Below are 20261 nucleotides of genomic sequence, written 5' to 3'. Positions count from 1 at the left end.
TTCCTTCAATAGTTTTCTCAAAACTCGTTTCCCTCAAATGAAAAAGTACCCATCAAATGCTAACCACACTTTACATTTGCTTTTTGACTTCTGCACCATGCACCTTGCAACCTTTATTTAAAAAAATGGGTAGGGGACCAGAATGATGTATAAAGCTCCTCTGCAATGCTTTGACACTACATTACAGTGAAATCGAGCCTCAGGTAGCTCATTTAGCTCTAAAGAAAGAATATGATCTCTGGATATCGTTCACAATTGCTTATTAAGAGTACAACAGAAAAATTGAGAATTGATGACCTAAGAAGCAACCCCTACCCAGATTTCAACAGCACTACTCCGAGAAGGATTACTTTCATGAGTAAAGGCTGACGGGATTACAATCTAAATGCCCTAACGAAGGAGTATGCGGATGGATGATTTGTGGATATATCAGCATATCTCAGAACAGAGGCATTAAGAGATTCAAACTACTGTCACCCCTCATTTCCTTGCATCTTCCCTCTCAGCTCAGGCTGCTGAGAAGACAGCAAGAGGAAACAAGCCATTTCTGAGGACCAAGTACTGAAAACCTAACTTGAGCGGTGCACCTGAGCCACAGCGCTAGGTACACAGCCATATTCACTCCCAAAGGGAGGGCAGCGAAAAGTTATCGGTGTCTATTTCGACAGGCCGGGGGTGGGAAGAGAAACGCTTGCCGTGTTTTTTACCGCCCAAGTGCCCCCCCCCCCCCCCCTTTGCCCAGCGCCAAGCAGTCGCGTATGAGCGCAATGCTCAGGGGTCACGTCGGTGACCAGGAAAGCTGACAGAAATCCCCCGGTTACGCAGCCAGATCTGTTATTTCTCCGCGGGAGACGAAGGCAGGCGCGGAGAAACTCCGCCGCTAACGGGAAGGAGCGGGGGCCGGGGTACGACACGGAGTGAAGCGCCGCCGGGCGCCCCCCGGGGCGGGCGCCCGCTGCCCGCGCCACGCCGCCGGGGCCCGCCAGGCCGCAGCGCCGGCAGGGCTGGGCCGAGGCAGGCCCCCGGGCCGGGGGCGCACGGCCCCCATAGGCCGCCGCTCGCTCGCCTCGCAGGCGGGGCAGCCTGCTGCGGTGCGCTGGCTCGGCGGGCGGCGCGGCCGGAGGCCCGCCGGGCGGCCCCTTCGCCGCTCGCCGGGGAAGGAGGCGAGGCGAGGCGCGGCACGAAGGGAGGCCGTGCCCGGCCCGTGCCGCGGTAAGAGGAGCAGAAAGCCGGCGGCGCCGCTCCCCCCTTCCCCGCGGAGGGCGGCGCTGCCCTTCTCCTCCTCGGCGGTGGGGGCCGGCCTCCCACCCGGCGCACAGGGCTGGCGGGGGAGGAACCTGCGTCCTCCTCCTCCGCCCCACGGAGAGGCCGGCGGCCCCTCTGCGGGGACCGGCTGCCGCCTACCCGCCGCCCGCCCGGGCCTGGCCGCCGCGCTCGGAGCCATGGCGCTGGCCGCGGCAAGGGAAGGGGGCGGGTGCCCCTCTCTTCACCCCGGCGCGGCGCGCACCGCCCGCGGCTCAGCGGGGCTCCCCGGCCAGGCCCCGTCCACCGCTGCCGGGCGCAGGGCCCCCCGGCGCCGGGCGGGCGCTGCCGCGTCCCCACATACCTCCCACTCGGTACATGTTGGCCGCCATGTCTGCGCTCTGCGCCCTCCTCCTCCTCCTGCCGCCGCCTCTGCCGGGCCGAGCTGGGCAAGGAGGGAGCGGCTCCCGCGGCCCCCCCGCCCCGCGCTCGCCCCCACCCTGCGCCACCCCTCCCCGCCCGGGCACAGGACACAGCGCCGCGCCTCACGGGGCCGGGACCGGCGCCGCCTCGGCCGTTTCCGGAGGCGCCCGTGCGGGGAAAGGGTTAAACGCCCGCCCCCATCACTTCCCTCCCTCCCCCGCCGCGCACCGGCCGCGGGGCGGATCGGAGGCAGGGGCCGGAGGCGCGGGGCGGCGGCCTGGCCGCAGGTGGGGCGGCCCGAGCGGGGGCCGGGGCCGGGCGTTCCACGGGGAGGTGCGGGCTCCCCCGGGCCGGCGAGCGCCGGACGAGGTGCGTTTCCCTCAGAGCGAGGGCTGCCCGCTGTACCCCAGAGCCCGCCACGTTTTGCGGGCTCCCGCCGCTTTGTCCCAAAACTCGGGAGCGCCGCGCTGCCTGGAAGAAGTGGGTGACTGTTTCTTCCATCTCCCCTCCGGCCCCCTCTTTCTGGGGTTTTTTGGTGGTTGCCTCTTCCCCCTAGGAAACTCCCAGCAACAACTCCGAGAAAGTTTCTTACGCGCGCGAGTGCGCAGCACCTGTTGGTGACCGACGTGGCGGCTCCTTTGTTCGCCTTCGGAGCAGGACGGAGCCGGGGAGAGCGGGCGGCTTCGGCGGCACCAGCCCGACTCCGGCAGCGGGGGCACGGTGGCTCCCTGAGGGCTCCGCCGTTGGGAGGGGAGAAGCCAGCTCGCTGGCAACAGGCAGCAGAAAGCGGCTACGACAGAATAAAGATAAATCTAGCAGCGCGGCTCCGAGTCGGGGAGCGTTCAAGGAGACGCTTACAAATCATCGGATGAGGGGCGCTTCAAAAACATCAATGCTGATGTAACACGAAGCCATGGCCCCGCGTTTGTATTACACAAAGTTCACACCATCACAAACAATCCACACACTTTACAAACAAATTGATCCTGCTGTGGAATTATTCCTTAGGTGAGAAATGCTTTTTAGCATTTTCTTGCAAGGAAGGTGATGATTTATCATTTGTTTCGCGTCCTGGATTTTTGCGCACGTACCTTGAGCATTACCAAGCTTAACATTTCACTTCATCCTGAGCTGCTTGGAAACGTGTTGATTAGAAGGAGGATGAGCTTCCCTGGTGTTTCAAACGATCGTATGCTCTCTTCCCTTTCCCCCTTTAAGTGAATCTGGGACTATTGGGTTAAGATTTCTTCTACTTTTAGGGCACGCTTAATGTCCTGAGTGGCTGCTTTGTGTCAAACAGGCATCCAAGTACCAAATTCCTGAAATACGTGAAGTAGGCATGTGATATTCACAGTGATTTAGTCTCTAATAAACAGCAACACATTCACACATTGGAAAATTGGAAATCTTCCTCTGTTTTGTCTCCCGACAAGAAGGTCTGTGGGAGCTGAAAAGAAAGTCTGCAGAAACTCCTTGGGAAGTAGCAGCTCTGTGCAGCTGGCTATTTCTGGAGACGCAGCAACACTACCTTAGCAGATACCTAAATACAAATAGCTAGAAATTAAATGGGGTGTTATTTTTACTCTTGTGGTTTACTGCTTGGTAAAGGAAACAGGTTAAACTTCCAAGGCAAGAGAACAGTTAATTCAAATAGCTGGCTTGTCACAGTCATTATCAATTAAACAAAATGCCTCCAAGCTCTTTTCCTCATCTTAAGTCTGCACTCTGACATTAGAGGAGTTTCCCACACTTGGACGCTTACAATGTACCCTCACCCAGCAAGGAGTGGATTTTGGTAGACACAGACTCTCGCTTCCATCATCTGAAGGCATGGCCTACGGAAAAGGAAGGCAGTTCCTGAAGATCCAGCATTCACCTCTCAAAAACATGAGAGAGCAGCCCAGGAAAGCCCATGGTCCCAGCCTGCCCTTTCAGGTTGACAGCCTGAAAATACTAAGAAAAACCCCCTTTATTTACAGTTGCCTAAGGTATGCATCACAGACGAGACAAATGAAGAATGACATTTATATACCTTAGTACTGAATCACTGGGCCTTGTTATTCACACTAACAGCATTTGTACAGCCATAGACAGCATAACCTGATACTGTATGGTGTCATGCTGCTGTAATTGCATAGTTTAAAGTCACTGCTGCAAGCTGAGGGAGGTAGTTGGCACAGCTAGCTGTGGTCGGGTACCAAGTTGCAGGAATGGCAGTACATTTTACTTCGGTGTAATGTAGACAAAAGCTTGGATACAGTTCATTTTCTGTGCTATCTCAGTGCACAGAATGAGAAAAATTAAAGTTATGTAAACATCTTCATTTTTCTAGATTAAATATAATGGAAAACTCTTGTTTCAACCACAACATTGTTGAGAAAAAAATTCAGATAAGAGCTTTGTCTTAACCTGGTAAATGAACTGTATTCAGCTACAGACTGAGATTACTTGTGTTGTTCGAAAGAACCACATTTCTGTGGCAACTGAAATCAAAGTTGCAAAACAGATTATTCCTTTTAGAGACACAGATTACCTGAGAACTTCATTTCACAACTTTTTTTTTTTTGTTGTGCCATCCCAAGCAGCCCATCATTCTTCCTCATATTCCTCAAAAAAAATAGCCAAGAAGAAAAGAATAGAGTGCAAAGGATCATTTTAAAACATAGACCAGTTCCTTGGTCCAGGCTCACCAACAGCCCCCACTGTGAGCTAGATCATAGAATCATAGAATGGTGTGGGTTGGAAAGGACCTTAAATATCATCAAGTTCCAACTCCCCTGCCATGGGCAGGGACGCCTTCCACTAGATCAGCAGTACTGAAGGAGATGGAGACGAGGCACTGAGAGCAGGGCTGCCTGAGGACCTTTTATGGTATTACCAATACAGTGTCTATTTACTTGCCCAGGCTGCACCCTCTTTATTGGCTTTTTCATTTTAGCATCATCGGATGCACCTAAATCGTGTATATTAAATACCCATTAAGCTGACTGGAGCTGTACAATTTTCTTATTGTATTTTAAAAAATGCATGATGAAATACATTTTTTTTTTTCATTTGGGATAATAAAAAAGTTTCATGTTATAGGCAATTTAAAGCTTCTTTCTCATGTGTAGAATTGGTTGGACAAAGGGAATGGGAATCTGCTAGCAGAGAATTTTATTCCTGAATTTTCATTTTTAATTCCCTATAGCTTTTCAGAGACCAAAAGTTGTGTTCAGCCAGTGCCAGAACTCTGGCTGTTCACATGAGTTCAGAGGTTTTAGGACAAATCCTCAAGGATTCTTGCATCAGACACAAAAACTCCTCAGCACCGATGTTCTTTTTCCACTATTGCAGCGCCAAGATGAAAGTTTCAAAAAGCTCCGACAACCTTATCACACCAGAAAGCAGCAGAATGAGGGAACTTCCCTTGCAACTGTCGTGCAACATCCTTGTTTTGTGTCCAGAAAACTTAATTTCAAAGGTTCCAGCCCAGCATCTTTTCTAAGTAATAAAAGCCTGAATCAAAAAAACCCCAAAAACACAAACAAAAAAACCCCCCACCCCAAAACCCCAAACAAACCCAAACCAACCCACAAAAAACCCCCAAACCACCACCACCACCCAAAAAAACCAAAACCCCAAGAACTTGCTCACAAAAGACACCAGTATTGAAGACAAATCTTTTTCCTAAATTACTTGCTTAAGGATTAAACTGACAGTTCAGAGGTCTAAAGTAAAACATATTGATAGAGGTGTGTTTAAGAATGGAATACTTTGGGATCTTACAGGTAGAAACATCTTATTGAAATCAACAAAAGCATTGGAAAAGAGAGTTGCTTGAACCTTAATAAAAGGTGCTCGGCTCCTTGTAGAGCTTTCATAAAGACTCACCCTCATGCTGATGCAACAGAAAGTTAAAAGCATTTAGACTTTCCCATCCTTGGGCCATACACAGGACCTGCCTAACTCAAAGTGGCTGAGCCTGGAGTTTCTTTTTGGCACAGGTAACCTGGAAGCACAGGAAATACTCAGCAGTTCAAGTTTATGGGTTCACACCAAGGGAACGTGGCTCCCTAGCTCGTAAAACTTTGCTACAATGGATAAACAGGCTGCATGCACATAAGCCATGCAAAGAGTTAAAAAAATTACAACGGACTTTACAAATTAGCATTTCTTATCAGCCTAAACTCCTACTTTTATTGTAAGTAATTCACTGCCACAGAGGACTTCAGTAGTTCACAGACTTGTCCTGTGGCTCAAAAATAATATGTAGTCTGTACAAAGTCACTTTCATCTAGTGTGAACAAACATGCCAGCTAATACAGCTGCACATCGATCAGACTGGCTTACAGGCAGCTAAAAGTACATGCACTTTTTTTTTTTTACTAATGCAAAGACACACCATAGCTTGCAAAACCTCATTAATGAATTTGTAGCAGAAACAGAATTCATATTGCTGTCACTTAATTAGTCACCAAAGAAAAACATTATTTCCATTTCAATACTCATGATTATATTTATCAAAACCTTAGATAACTTCTATTTTGTAACAAACATTATATAAGGTGGTTTTTTTGTTTAATTTACAGGAATATGAAATTCAATGTTTATTATAATAAGCAATAGAAAATTTTAGCTGCCTCTACTGAAACAGAAGCTAGGTGCAATCTGTAATAGATGCTTCCATATCAACTTCCTTATAAATCAAAAAAAAAATCCCAACCCTCTCACAAGAGAAATCATCTTCTCTTGGCGTCAGAAATAACATTGGCTTTTTTATTGACTCTGTGAGTCAGATCTCTCAAGAGACTCTTAGCTAAATATGTCACTATTTTCATCAAATATGATTTAAACAATAAAGTTAATTGCTGAATTATCAGTAGTCTGCAGATTTAGATGTTCAATCCAAATCTTAAAAGTTGTAAGAATACCCCTAAATCAATCTGCAGAGAAAAATGGTACTTATGGCTGGCAACAAGTTATTATTTGAGTGGGTAGTGAAAAAGAGATACTTGGTAATGGTTTTTCAATAACTATCATACCATTATATAGATAGATGCTATAGCCTACCATATGGCACTGCTTTGGTACCATACATAATTTCATTTCCCATAAATCATACAACTGAATTAAGGACTTTTTTTGTGCAAAATCAAGTCAGATCTGGACCTGTACGTACTTATCTTCTTGCTCTGACTGAATTTGCTTTAATGAAAACCATCCTATTGCAATGGAAATAATACTACAGGTATGATGGAGAGAGGGAGGGAGGGATGGTAAAGTAGGGTTTATTATTAATCTACTACTAAAGACTAGATATGCAAAACATGCGTTTCTTCCACTCCACAGTTATAATGCTCACAGGTTTTTATAATAATCTCAGTAACAGAGTAAAGATCTTATTTTCTAATCAGATTTTAAAAATAAAAGTTGCCCATTTAGAGCTTTTGTTATAGCTACCAATTTATTTTGCAGTTCACATCCTAATGGAGAAAAAGCCTACAGCTCTAGGATTCAGCTTTGTACCCCATTCTGTTTGCCAGTTTTAGAGAAGACTTCAGTTCATATCTTGTTTCTGTTAAAGTCAATGTGAGTTTTGTGGTTGCCTCCAGTAGGGCTAAGGTGAGACCATTATATACCTCTGTTATCTTTGACATAAGCAAGGTTGCAAATCGGAGCAGTTGGAAGCACACTGGAGCATTGCATACATCTGCAGCACTCCTAAATGAAGCCATTTTGTGCTTCAACACAATAATACTAGGTAGACATTAAAGACATCACACTGGATTTACTCTTTATCTTTCCCTTTCTCTCAACTGATCTATTTTTTGTGCTAAACACCTGCTAAAAAGCTGTCAAAGGTGCTTAATGACACATATTTAAGTAAAGTACAGTACATTCATCTGAGCAGAATTAATTTAAGTCAAGGACTCGGCATCTGTTCAGTTCAGTTTTTCTGGGGATTGAATGATTATGGGCAAGCAACACCGAAGCACAACTTATTGATCAAATGTACCCTCAGTGCCTCAGTGCCTTACCGTGTCTCTAAATACTGCCTTGTGTTTCCATTACAGACACGTTTGACCTGAACTTCTCAGGTACTGTTTTTAGCTTTAGTTTTGAAAATCAGAACAATTTCTTTCTGCAGGTAGCAAGTCTCCAGGTCAGTGCAGTGAGAAGAGGATCACTTATTATTCTTTTGGTAGGAGGAGCTTCACTTCTGGAATGGCTGGATGAATTTCAGGGACACATTTATCAGTGGTATAATACACACGCCTTCCTCTTAAATCAGGGAAATCATGCCTGCTTACACACAGTGAATTTAACTTTGTGCTCAAGTGACCTTTTTTCCTAACAACAGGCAGTATCACAGAGGAGGCCAGTCTGCCTGCCTGATTAACAGGCTTCTGACTAGATGACTTGCATCCAAAAATCAATCTGGGTACTGTCGAGGAAGAACAGCAGCACTCCGCAGAACGGTAGTAATACTGTTATTTTGGAAAGTATTGGCAGTTGACTTTTAAGCGAGTCTTTTACCTAGAGACAATCACATACCTGGCTACAGTCAGTGAGTTGCATAAAGTATTTTCTCCGGATGAGTGGAAAGAACAAGTAACGTACCCTTAGGTAGCCAGATTACTGCAGGTAGTTAGAGTTACCACACCAGGCAATAGGTGATGACACAAGAAATATTGTAAGAATGAGAGGATCGCTAGTTGCAAAGCTGGCATGTTTTTTTGTTGTTTGGATTTTGTTTGTTTGTTTTAAATCAGCTATGTGTTATGCCTGGCAAGAAGAAATAAACAGTTTAAAAACCCACTTCCCCACAGCATACAAAGTACTGATGGAGAACACTCATGCACTTGGAATACCCTGAGCATTCCCCCTGTATGCAAGGGAACAGGAGATTTTACATATTTCCTAAACAGGACTACAGCAAGGAGCCTAACTTTGGATGTCATACGAACTGATATGTCCTGCAAGTTCTTTAATAATGGCTGTTTGTGCCAAAATAGACACAACAATAGGCAAATTTGTGCCAACTTTGGCTGTTTGTACCAAGTAGGCACAAACAAAAAACGTGAACATACTACCTGCCTCTGAAACATCCATATTCAGTAAAAATCTCCCCACTATTGGAGTTAAGTCTCTCTTCTTTGTAGGGAAGGCAGATGCCAATTCTACTTGATGGGTCTGTCATGTCCATACTCAATCTGTCAAGTTTTACTCTTTTCCCTGGCAGATTGAAGATTTTTGGCTCTACAGTCTTCAGGCCCATTTATCAGATGAGCCTCTCACTATTCTTCAATCTCTGCAACTAGACCCTTTTGCAGGTTGGGTCTTGGTTACACCTAAGGATGGAAACCTGTAAAATCCGGATACCTGAGATTAACAGTCTGCAAGTATCCAAGTTTTAATATTCTACAATATTGTCTAGAATACCAAGGAATAGTTTATGTGCTTACAAACAAGTTGTTCTCATAATTTATATTTCAATATAAACAAAAAAGCAGGGTGCATCAGAACTCTTCTGCTTACGAATCTCTACTGGGAGGCAAGAGTACAACACATAGCTGAGACTAACAAACACACAGAGACAAACCTGAATGTTGCCAATCCCCTGTCTTCCTCAAAACTATCCAACCAACTACTCTGAACTAGGGAATTGGCAATGAAGAGAACTGCTAGGGGAAAACACAAATTCTTGCTCTTCAGGAAGAATGTGACCAAAGAAATGTCTTTTGCAGTATGCTCTTTGAAATAACCTAGATTCCTTGAACCAATGGTTCTGCCACACAAATCTGAAAATATTTCAGGGTCCATCCTGTGAGTTCTGCTTTGGGACAGAACTCAAAAATTCATAAAAAAAAAGACACACGTGATAGAAAGAAGGAAGGAATCCTGGGCTCACATGCATACAGTGTGCTTGTTTTCCTATTCTTCTGAACACAAGAATAAGCTATACTGGAATAACCCCCTTTTATACTGTTACAGCTCTTTCCCTTTAGGAATCTGTAATGCATATCAACAGCAATTAAAAAAAAAAACATAAACAAACCACAAAACAACAAAAAAACCCCAAACCACCAAACAAACCACAACCAAAAAAACCCCCAAATTACGCAGCAAGTTATCCAGGACTATTTTCACTGAAGCCAGTTCCTGAGTCTCACCAGCATAACAACCAGCAGCCAGGTCAAAGTACAAACATCTGTGTATGTGAAATGCCCAGAAGACATTAGAGAGAAAATAAACACAGCTCGTGCTGCTAAATCACATATACGCTGAGACAGAAGAGGCCTGCTCATGCATGTTTCTCAGATCTGCTTCCAGAAGTTCTGGTCTTCTTCCCAAGCGAAGACTCATATCCCTCCGAGGACTGGTTGGATCTGTGAATAAGCAGTGGTCAACATCCAGTCCCTTCACTGTAGGGCTCAGTTCTAACAGGTGCTGAATGCCATCTGCTTTCATGAACATCAACCAGAAGGTACCTAATGTACAATACAGGTAGAAGGCCCTCCAACTTTGCAGTGCTGGAGAGTACTGTGTAAGTTCTTGTAATAATTATTCATAACATCAGTTCCCTACAGACTTCTCCATGAAAACAGGAGTCGAAAATAGGACACCGTGACAGGGAGGGGGAAATAGCAATAAAAATATCCTAGCCACAGTGGCTGTCAAGCCTTTCAGAATATGACATTTTTAATGAATATTTTAAGAAGATGTCATGTTTTGATTGGGTTCGTCTTTGGTAGTTGCCCGGCATTTTGGGATGAGGAAGGTTATTTACGATCATTTGATGAATATTTTCTCCTGAACATGAGTCATTGTGTGTTTGGCTATCAACCTTTTCTGTTTAGAAAAGAAAATAACAAGTTATTGAATATAGCATAGTGATCTGTTGTGATGGGAGAAGCAGGAGGAGAAGGTGTTTGGGCATGGGCATAGTGTTGCCTTCTATAGGGTGGCACCTGGACTCTACAGAGTTTACACTACTTAATCTGACATTTTACCTTAGCTCTTTAGCAAGCTTAATACAATCTATAAAGCATAGAATATGTTAAGTTTATGTTAGTTCTATCTTTAATACTTGAAGAAGTGCACTGCTTAAGATCAATCATGACTTAAGGGTGACCAATCATTTTTAAAGGCCTTTTACAGTTTTCCTCATACATCAAAATGTAAAAATGAAAGTATCAACTTGTAGATTAAGCCCCCCCCCCCCTTTTTTTTTTTATGGACAAATTGTGCTGCCTAGCAGCTTTCTTATTCACCTACAGATTTCTATGATGGAAGTACCGCAAGGACTGAAAGCAATATTTGCTGCTGTATTAGTCCTTAACAAATGCAAATACATTTCTGAATGCAAGTGCATAGTTCAAGAACTTCATTGTTCAGGGATGAGCTGTTCCCTACAAACACTGGGAAACCCCATTACACTTTCATCAAAATTATTTCCCCACCAAAGAGGACAAAAATAACTACAGTTCTTCACGATCTGTCTGGAATGGTGTATTAAATCATAGTACTCACTCTCTGTTGGAGTCTGCCGTTCTGAACAGCAAAAGGTAATGCTGCTATTTCAGACATACCAGTCTTGCGATTCCCTCCGAGTTCAAAACTTCAAGGCACAGAGAATCCATCATGTCACTATTCATAACTCTAAAATTTTCTCCATCACTATTTCCATTACCAGCCTCTGTTCCAAGGTTTATAACTTGGCAGTAAAAGTTCATGCTAGGCTGAAATTTGTCCTGTGAGGTTTAAGGAACCCAAGAGCTATTTTCTTTTTTACTATGGAATTACTTCTCTGGTTGTAGGAGAGAGAGAGGATTGCTTTCACATCAACAAAATAGGCAAAGAATCTAATGCCCGCAAACAGTTGTACCAAGCAATTTGCCTATGAGAAATAATTTTTCTGTTACTCAGAATATCTGTCTCTTGAGCCACTTGACCTAAATGGTCACAATTTCTGCAATGCAGATTCCTTTCAATGGAATTTATCATCTAAAACTCCTTTAATACAGCGAATACTGGAATATTAGACAATCATTATTAGCGATGAAAATGTATTATTTTATTTGCCTACAAAGACCCAGAAATACTGAGCCATAATTAACTCTCAGTCACACCACCGTAAATTCAGAATAACTCTATTGATACCGTTGAGTTAATCCAGAGGAATCACAGTCTTGGGGAAGGCAAGAGAACTTGGTTACGTGATTACAAAATTCAGCAATAGATTGAATCTTTAAGGCCCAACCCCACGAAAGGAAAGCTGCGCATCTATCTGCTCTGCTCCCAGTATAGGATGGGAAACTGCACACTTCAGGTTGGTAACTGGTCTGCCAGAGCTCCCCAGCACGCTGGGAGGAGGAATACTGTTAAACCTCAACAGGCTCGCTCCCACAAACCTGCCGAGAAATGCGGGGTTAGGAATCACAGCTCCAGAAGCTTGTCTTCCTCATAGCTTTCAAGGACTTCCTCTTGGGGGATAACAGAAGTGTAAGAGACCGTAAAAAATCAGCTGTTGGAGTAGACAATCCAACTACATATTTGGCAGTGACTGAGTATTTTTCACGTTCTGTGAAGTCACTGAAACGTTGAACTTGAGAGATGAGGAGATTGTAAGGAATATTTTCCAGATAATCTCTGCAAATAATGAGAGAGAGCACCAGGCTCTGGCACATCCCTAATTTCTGCTGGGACCCATGCCATGGCAACTGTACGCATCTTTGAATGGGTGACCACGGCCCAGGCTGAGCAGGGAACTCCTCACCATCCTCTTTGTAAAAAGAGGCACAAGATGCTTGGGGCTAAGAAGAGAGAAAGAGAGAAGATGAATGTATGACTTGCTGAGTAGGACACTCAAAAGTAGGGCTCCCAGTATGGCTCCCGGGAAACAAAATCACAGGATTTCAAGCCTATGTTTTAATCAGTATTTGGGGTTTGGGGGGTTTATTTGGGGGGCTCTTTTGGTTTTGTTTTGTGTTTTGTTGTTTTTTTTTTTTAAAGCTTATTTTCCCCATTCTTCTCTTTTGGAGAAAAATAATTTTTAACATGTGATTTACAAAAAGTATTAGGTAGAAGACACAGAAAACCAGTGCTATAAATTGGTGAATTAAAGACAGATCTCAGAATTAAAGATATAACTACAGGAGAAAAGAAATCAAACAAACAAGGCACTGCAAACATGAGATGTCTGTTCCCAGTTTGAAATCTGTTTGGCAGCACAAATGTTAAACAGATGAAATTTCTAAAAAGGAGAGAAGAGAGAGAGAGTCACATTTAAACCTGTTGAGGGAAAAATGTCTTGATGATCTGATAACAATACTCTTCAGAAAATTAAGGCAGCAACATGATCTTAATGTCATGTTTTGTGGTCTTCAGCATAAGACTACAACACCAAATAAAGATAAATAAATAAATAATAATAAAAAGTCCAAACCCCGAAACAGAAAGAAGCTCCTCCAACTGAATGCCGCAGTCTATGGGCAGAGACTTTCTGCTAAGGGTAGGAGCCTTCGGAACAGGCTTCTGTGATTGAGAACCAGGGCAATATCATACTCATTGAAGTGCAACACAACACAGTGTCTCTCATTAAATGATATTAAGCTTTGCTAAAAAGACATGTACAAATTTCTTCTTACTATGATTTCAAGATTACTGATGTCTCCCACCTTGTTTGTGCAATAGTTTAAAAAAAAAAAAGAAAAAAACACCCCACAAAAACTCCCATGGATCAAAAGAAAACATGATTTAGAATCTGAAATGAGCGACCTATTTTATTCTGGCTCTTGCAGTTGAAAGGCACATCTGTAAACCTGCCTGGGCAGTTTAACATGCAAAAACCCAGTCATACCCAGTCAAAAATTTAACAAAGATATTTATCAGAATAAATTTGCATAGCTCTGCAGACAGCACTAATAATTTGTTTCTTAGCCATCATTTCCAGGAAAGATCTGGTTTGTCATCAATATTGTGACATTTTGGTTTTCTGCTATATCCAGGCTAGAGTCAGTCCTAATTTGATGGCAAAGTTGTGCCAAAGTCACTCCAGCCTCAGCAGTTTGGTTCCACAGTTTATCACAATGGGAAGCAGGGAAATTAGGGGATGTCTAAATTGCTAATGTCACTTGATTAGCTTTACATCCTGCAGGTACATCAGCAGCTGAGTCAGAGAGGTAGTGGCCATTACAGCAATGCAGGTGGCCCACTTGCCCTTTGATTTCAGCACAAAGCAGCAGTTTTTGAGCACTGCAAAGTCCACCAGCAGCACTTCCTAATGCACCCAGTGATGGCAAAGGAATGCATCTTTTTCAACTGCAATTTCATTATGGATTTGGCACACATTATAGAGGGATATCACTAGCAAACCGCTCCTCCTCTGATTCCCACTCCTCCCTCCCCAAGGGGAGTGTGGGGAGTTCACCTTCCCCTCCTGTAATTAGCAGGAAAAGAACAATTAGTGAACATATTGCAGCTTTCCAAGAAGTGACTCAGGAACTGTGACTTTAGTGACACTTGACTTAAAATGGGGGGCAGGTCTGCACATAGGTAGGATCTGCAGTTGCTAGCATAGAGACATAAGTGTGTTGAAACAGGCAAAAGTATGTATTAAAAAGAAAAATCATGAAATGAGTACTTGCAGAAAATCAAGCTATAGTAATTTATACCAGAGAAGAACACAGCATAAAACCTGTACACAAATGTATATTTTTACAGTGTGAAAGAAATAAAACAACTGCACGAGAACATATTTTTAATATCAAGAACCAGATTCTCAGATATTTTGCTAAGACATGATCAATCTACCAGATTGTTCTGGTAGATTTTGTTGCAAGTATTTGTACCTGATCCAGACCATCAGTGGTTATATCTTGAAGTCATAGTTGAAAAATACCATCACAAGGAATATTATACCTTCGTAAAATGAAGGCAGAGGAAAACAGACTCATTCTGGCTATGAGACATTTCTAGCTATGTATTGGAGATAATGGTGTGATCACTTTAACTTCCAATTCCGGGACATAATCCAGCCTCTTGTGTGATTTAGGAAGGAATCACTTGATGTAAGGGGCGAGAAGTTACCACTCCTCCTGGAAGCAGATACCAACTTGTGCCAGTGGTACAGCAGTGAGCTTGGGAAACATCTATGTAATTTGCTTAAATGTGGACAGTGATTAGGTAGGCACCTGGGGAGACCTGTATACAATTGCTTACATGCAACCCAGTTTAATATAACCTTTTTTGCTAGAAGCCAGAGTCCTCTCCAATATATTGCAGGTAAGTTACAGAAAGTACTGAGAGATCTTTAGCTTATTTCTGCACAGCCACGAAAGGCAAGCTACCATTTAACATCCTACGTGGTAAACTCAGGCTGGAGCGGCTTGATTGGCTTCCCTGTAACGGTAACGGAGCTATGCTCCAGTTGTTCCTGAAGCTCCAATAACGCAAAGGTTTTAACACCTTGTTGCACTGCAGAACCAGGTCTGCCTAGGTCCTGCGGAAGGATACAAGCACACAGCACTGGAGAGTGCTGCGAGAGGCTTGGGAAAAGAGGATTTTTACAGAGAGGTCTGATCTCATTTTCACCGAGAATGAAAGGATTTCTTTGTGAACAGAACACAAGTCACTACTGGTTTATTTATGTTAACTGGATGAGTATTTGACTTCAGATTTAATATTTTAAGAACCTGAGCACCATCTTTAAGTTTTAAATAGTCATGCAAAAGTTGATCTAAGTTAGCAAGCTCGATCATTCTTATAAACCAGTATAGTCAACAGGAAGAGTTTCTGGGACTTCTGGAAGAACATGTAGGATTAGATGAAAAAGATGAACAGTTCTTTTTAGAAATAAAAATCTGCATGTAAGGGGTCAAAGTGACTGAATTTTGTATGCTCAAGTGTTATATAAGACCTGATTCTGCACCATTTATTGTCGTTTAGTACGATCAAGTGGTCAGTAGTTAACAATGCAGCATTTGAGAAGAGCAGTATTTAAGAAGGAAATATTTCCCCTATTCATCAGGAAACAAGTGAAAGGGTTTTAAAAAAATGCCTTATTTAACTTAATTTCTTCAGAAGTGTGAAGCTTAGAGCAGTGTAATAGCAAGACAGAGTTTCTAACTCTCCTCTCTTTCCCCTGAGAGCTTAGATACCTAAAATGGAAAAGTATACTATTTCTCATTAAGGAATAAAAGAAATTAATCAATATTTCCAGAAACTTCTCTTTAGAATATTTTTTCCACAAATCCTGTAAAACCCTACTTGCAGGACACTAACTCACTGTGGTTAAGTCTCACCTAATTAGGCCTCCAGGCTTACCACCTCCTCTAAATGAGTAGGCAGAGCTATGTGTGCCGCTTTGAATAGCTCTGCAGAAGTCCCCAGCGATGGGATTTCAGAGTCCCAGCTGTCAGAATTCCCTTCCCAAAGACCACGGGTGACTCATGAGGGCACCTGACCCAAGTCCCAGCCAACACAACTTCCAAGTTTCCAGTCCTGTTCTTCAACGAGGCATAACAGATGCCTAGGGTTCAATTCGGTTACCTAAACACAGGCATGAAGCGTCCCCTGTATGGCATCCAGGGCATCCACAGGGGCTAGTGGGCAGGACACAGAAGGCTTATGCACTACTGGAGCAGCAGGTGGGGAACAGGGAAAATGGAGAGCATCTCAAGCGGCACTAACGCATGTATGTTTAGGCAAGTCAGCTGAGCTCATAGCCTTTGCTGAGGATGCAAGTGGAAAAAAAAAAACAAACCAACCCAACCCCTACAAAAACACACAACAGTAACTCTTTATGTTAGCTAATGCAAAAAAAGTAAAATCGTGACAAAATAGTGTTTATATGCATTTGTCTGGCCTGGTTTTCTTCCTCTTTTGAGAGCATACTTTGGATTCACCCACACACAGCTTCTCCAAATCCCAGTATTTCTCTCCATCTTCTCTGCAGACAGTTTCCCCTCCCCTCGGTAGGCATTTAGAAAAGGATCTCACTGGTGTGAAAGCACGTTCCTGTCTTGTACTCTCCTGTGAGAATACATTCATGCCTTTGAATTCCCCATTAGCAAGTCTCCTAATCACATTCCTCAGGCAAGCAATGTCCTTCTCTCTGTACTTTGACTGCCTGGAGTTCAGATGTAAAAAACTGGTTTACACCAGCTAGTAACCATCTCTGTCCAAGAGGGCTTCATTTCATTCAATGATCATTGAAATTTAATAGCTTTCAGTAATTAGCCCAGCAACAGGTACAAGAAGTTTTGCTGGGATTTTCTCAATATGGAGATGAAGGACAACAGAGAAGGCAGTTGTCTCTCACATGAAAAAAAACTCACAGTCTGACCTATAAATACATCAAGTCTCTAGTATCAAATCTTAATTCTTCACAGCCAGATTTCCCAAATTGTTAACATGTTTCATGAAATAAGTTAGTCTAATTATAAATGTCAACTACAGATTGTATTCTGTGCACATGTATATACATGTGAATACCCAGCTCCCTACTAAATGTCATTCATCCACTTTTAGAAACATTCATATTCAAAATTATTCAGATTTTTATAAGTGCCTCAGTGACAAGGGAACTTGTACTCTTATGTCAGGTGCCACTGACAATCCACACTGCATCTGTCATTAGGGTGTTTGTTTGGCAGTTATATGTGGTAATAGGCTCATCTCCTGAAAGGTTTTCTACGTAGCCCTCAAATCACACTGAGTAGAGGGGCTTTGGTGCAGAGAAGTTTGAGTAAAGAAAAAAACATCTATTTGAAACCATTTTTCCTAAACTAAAGATAAATGCAAACCGTAGTCCATATGCGCATGCAGAACTTTTTGAAGCATTTGTTCTAGTCTTTATGTATTGTCTCTTCAGGTAATTAAGAGAGATACGGCCAAATGCAGTATGTTTAATACCAAAAAGCATTGGGGTTTTCCCCCCACAATTTTACGTGTTACATACTGTATACTCCCTGGCCAGGAAGATCTTTTTGTTCTGTGTGTACAGGTCTATCATCATGGCAACCTGCTCCACAGCTAGAGTTCCTACATGTTGTGGTCATAAAAATAACCGAGACTCCTGACAGAAGACAGCCCACCAAAAGCCAATTTTGCTTGTGCTGAAGTCAACAGCACTCAGTAGCTACCTCAGTAGGAACAGAATCTCATCCTAAGTTATGAAAAATGCCTGCCATCAAAATATAGCACATACAAAATGCAAGTACAGAATCTCTTTTCTAAAAGCAAACATAGAGCTGCACTCAAAACACAAAGCAATGGTCTCAGCGCAGGCCCAGAAAGATTTGGAAACTGTAGAAAATATTTCAAGTTCATTAAATATCCCCAGGATGCAATAGCATAGTGCAAGCCATGAAAACAAATGTTGACACAAAGAAAGCTATTTTTACATAATGACTATTAATTGTGAAGTTCCTTCTGGGCAGCAAAGGATAATAACTATAACACCAGGAAAAGGGCAATTGCCTTGGTTCAACATCCCAGCACGTATCTCCAGATCATAAAAACCCAGCCCAAACCAAAACCAACCCAACCCCCACAACCACCTGAACTCAACTACTTGAAAGAGGTCTTTATTATATTTTAGATTATTAGCCAGCTCAGCGCTTCTAGAGATTCACTTTATGTCTCATACTTTACCATTTAACATATAGGTTGAATACTCTCTACTAATTTCTATGTTGACCTATTTAAATGGATTTATTGGCTCACTTGTTTTTTACTAATTAGGTACCATCTTTCAAATCAGGACAGCTGGAACTTTCAAGCACACTTTTTTTCCCCACAATAGCCTTTAGAAAGATCTTTTTCTTAATATATTACTAAGTGTTTTGCTTACAGTCACACAAAGTCTTAAGTGTTTTGTCTCTTTCATGCTCTCCATCCTATTTTTTCAAATTTCTTAAGACTTCCAGTCACGAAATTCAACACCAACAAAAAAATTTCACACTCGCTGAAGTTTCCTGGAAAATAAGACAGATAGACGACGACAACCACCGAACTGACACTTGTGAACTTTGAGTAGTTCCCATGAAACAATGTGAGTTACCCTGAATTTACTATAAACCACCTATTTCACAACTGCAATAGGGAGACCAATCTCAAAATGCGAAAAATCAGACCATTTACTGGAAAGTTACAAATCCTGTCTAAAATCTGAGGTTTCGTTCCCAGTAAATTGCTGCTCCTGGTGCGCAAAGGTGTCGTTTACAGCTATTGACACCAGCTTGCTAGAACAAATCTCCTCAATTGAAAGTCAGTAATTGTAACTAAAATAACTAAACTTGAACATGCCAGACTACAGAGGAAAACATTGCTGTTGTCAGGTTAGCTTTGCTTACATTGAGTGTCTGACAGTGTTATTCTGAAGGAGGAGATCATTGTATTCTATATTTAAAATAAACTGAAAACCAGAAATAGAAATAGGCATCAAATCAACCTACAATGCTTCATCAAGTGATGCACTTTAAAGTCTTGGTCAGCCCAGCACTTTACCTGTTCTGCCGTGCAGCTTCACAACACAGCACATAAAGCTTTGTTCATCTTGAAATGATGTACACTCCAACCCATATTTCTGTACAGTTAGTAAATACATGTCTTCAGGCCATGTTATTTGTACTCTCCTCTCTTCCTCTGCAAGCTCCCTATGAGGAATGAAGGCGGCTAAAGCAAATGGGGCAGGAAGCATGACAAATTGCAAAGCCAGAAGCACCTGGATAACTCACCATCACTATCAGACTTCTAGTCAGGTTTTGCTATTTAATTTTTTTAACAGATATTGTAGTAATTGTTCCTGAAAGAATGAAATACAGAAGCATACACATCAAAGAAAGGTGAAGAGGTTTAAAATAGTGTTTGTTGCTTATAAAATGATCAGGCAGCCAAGATACATTAACTGAACACAGCTGCTGGAAGGAAAAACCTTCCCAGCTGTGTGAAAACAGACACCGGCATAACTCAACAGAGATCAAAAATGACCTTACTGTGGAACAACACGCTGGCGTGTATACTTTACTACATTTTGTAATTGGAGTTTGGGTGGGTTTCTCGTCAGCTCGGTAAATGAACAGAGAAAAATGACTAACCGTGACCTCTAGTGGAGATACTGTATAACAGCCATAGCAGAGCTTGCGGAATTCTCTTAGTGGTAACGGGGACATTTATTCGAATCTCTCTCGAAGTATTTTTTAGAAGATGACAAACAGGGTTAAAAATAGTAGCGCTTAATCGCATTCTCCTTTAAACCAACAATTTTTAGGACACAATTGGATGACTATCCATTTGTTTTGATACATCTAAGCGTGCCTTGCAAATCTCAGCTGAGAAAGTAACATGGCAGCAACAAGAACAACAACAAAAAACCCCAAACCCAACCCATAAAGACAAGTACATATATCTAGAGCGACAAAGAACGGGGGTGGTAAAACACTGGTTTAACCTGGATGTCTTTTCACAGACACAGCGCTTGAGTGACAAATCTTTGGCATTGGTTCTGAAAGGATATACTCACCCGCCCTTTCTCCTGACAACTGGAGGCACATTCGCAACTGGAAGTGCCTCGCTGAAAGGGAGGGCTGTATCTTGGCTGATTTTAC

At 42.8% G+C, this 20261-nt stretch overlaps 1 protein-coding gene across 2 annotated transcripts in view; it reads right to left on the bottom strand.

Annotated features, from left to right (window-relative positions):
- MTA3 (metastasis associated 1 family member 3) overlaps positions 1-1733 on the bottom strand; it is a 141414-nt gene extending 139681 nt beyond the window's left edge. For both annotated transcript variants that reach the window (XM_052805898.1, XM_052805899.1), the window contains exon 1: positions 1607-1733. In XM_052805898.1, coding sequence (XP_052661858.1) covers positions 1607-1634 — 28 coding nt within the window. In that variant the 5' untranslated portion in view covers positions 1635-1733. The remainder of the gene's footprint in view (positions 1-1606) is intronic.
- Between the last annotated feature and the right edge of the window lie 18528 nt (positions 1734-20261).

The sequence above is a fragment of the Harpia harpyja genome, chromosome 13 (assembly GCF_026419915.1).
Source record: "Harpia harpyja isolate bHarHar1 chromosome 13, bHarHar1 primary haplotype, whole genome shotgun sequence".
Taxonomy (NCBI): Eukaryota; Metazoa; Chordata; class Aves; order Accipitriformes; family Accipitridae; genus Harpia; species Harpia harpyja.
Note: the sequence above shows the minus strand (reverse complement) of the source record. Positions and strands in the feature narration are given on the sequence as shown.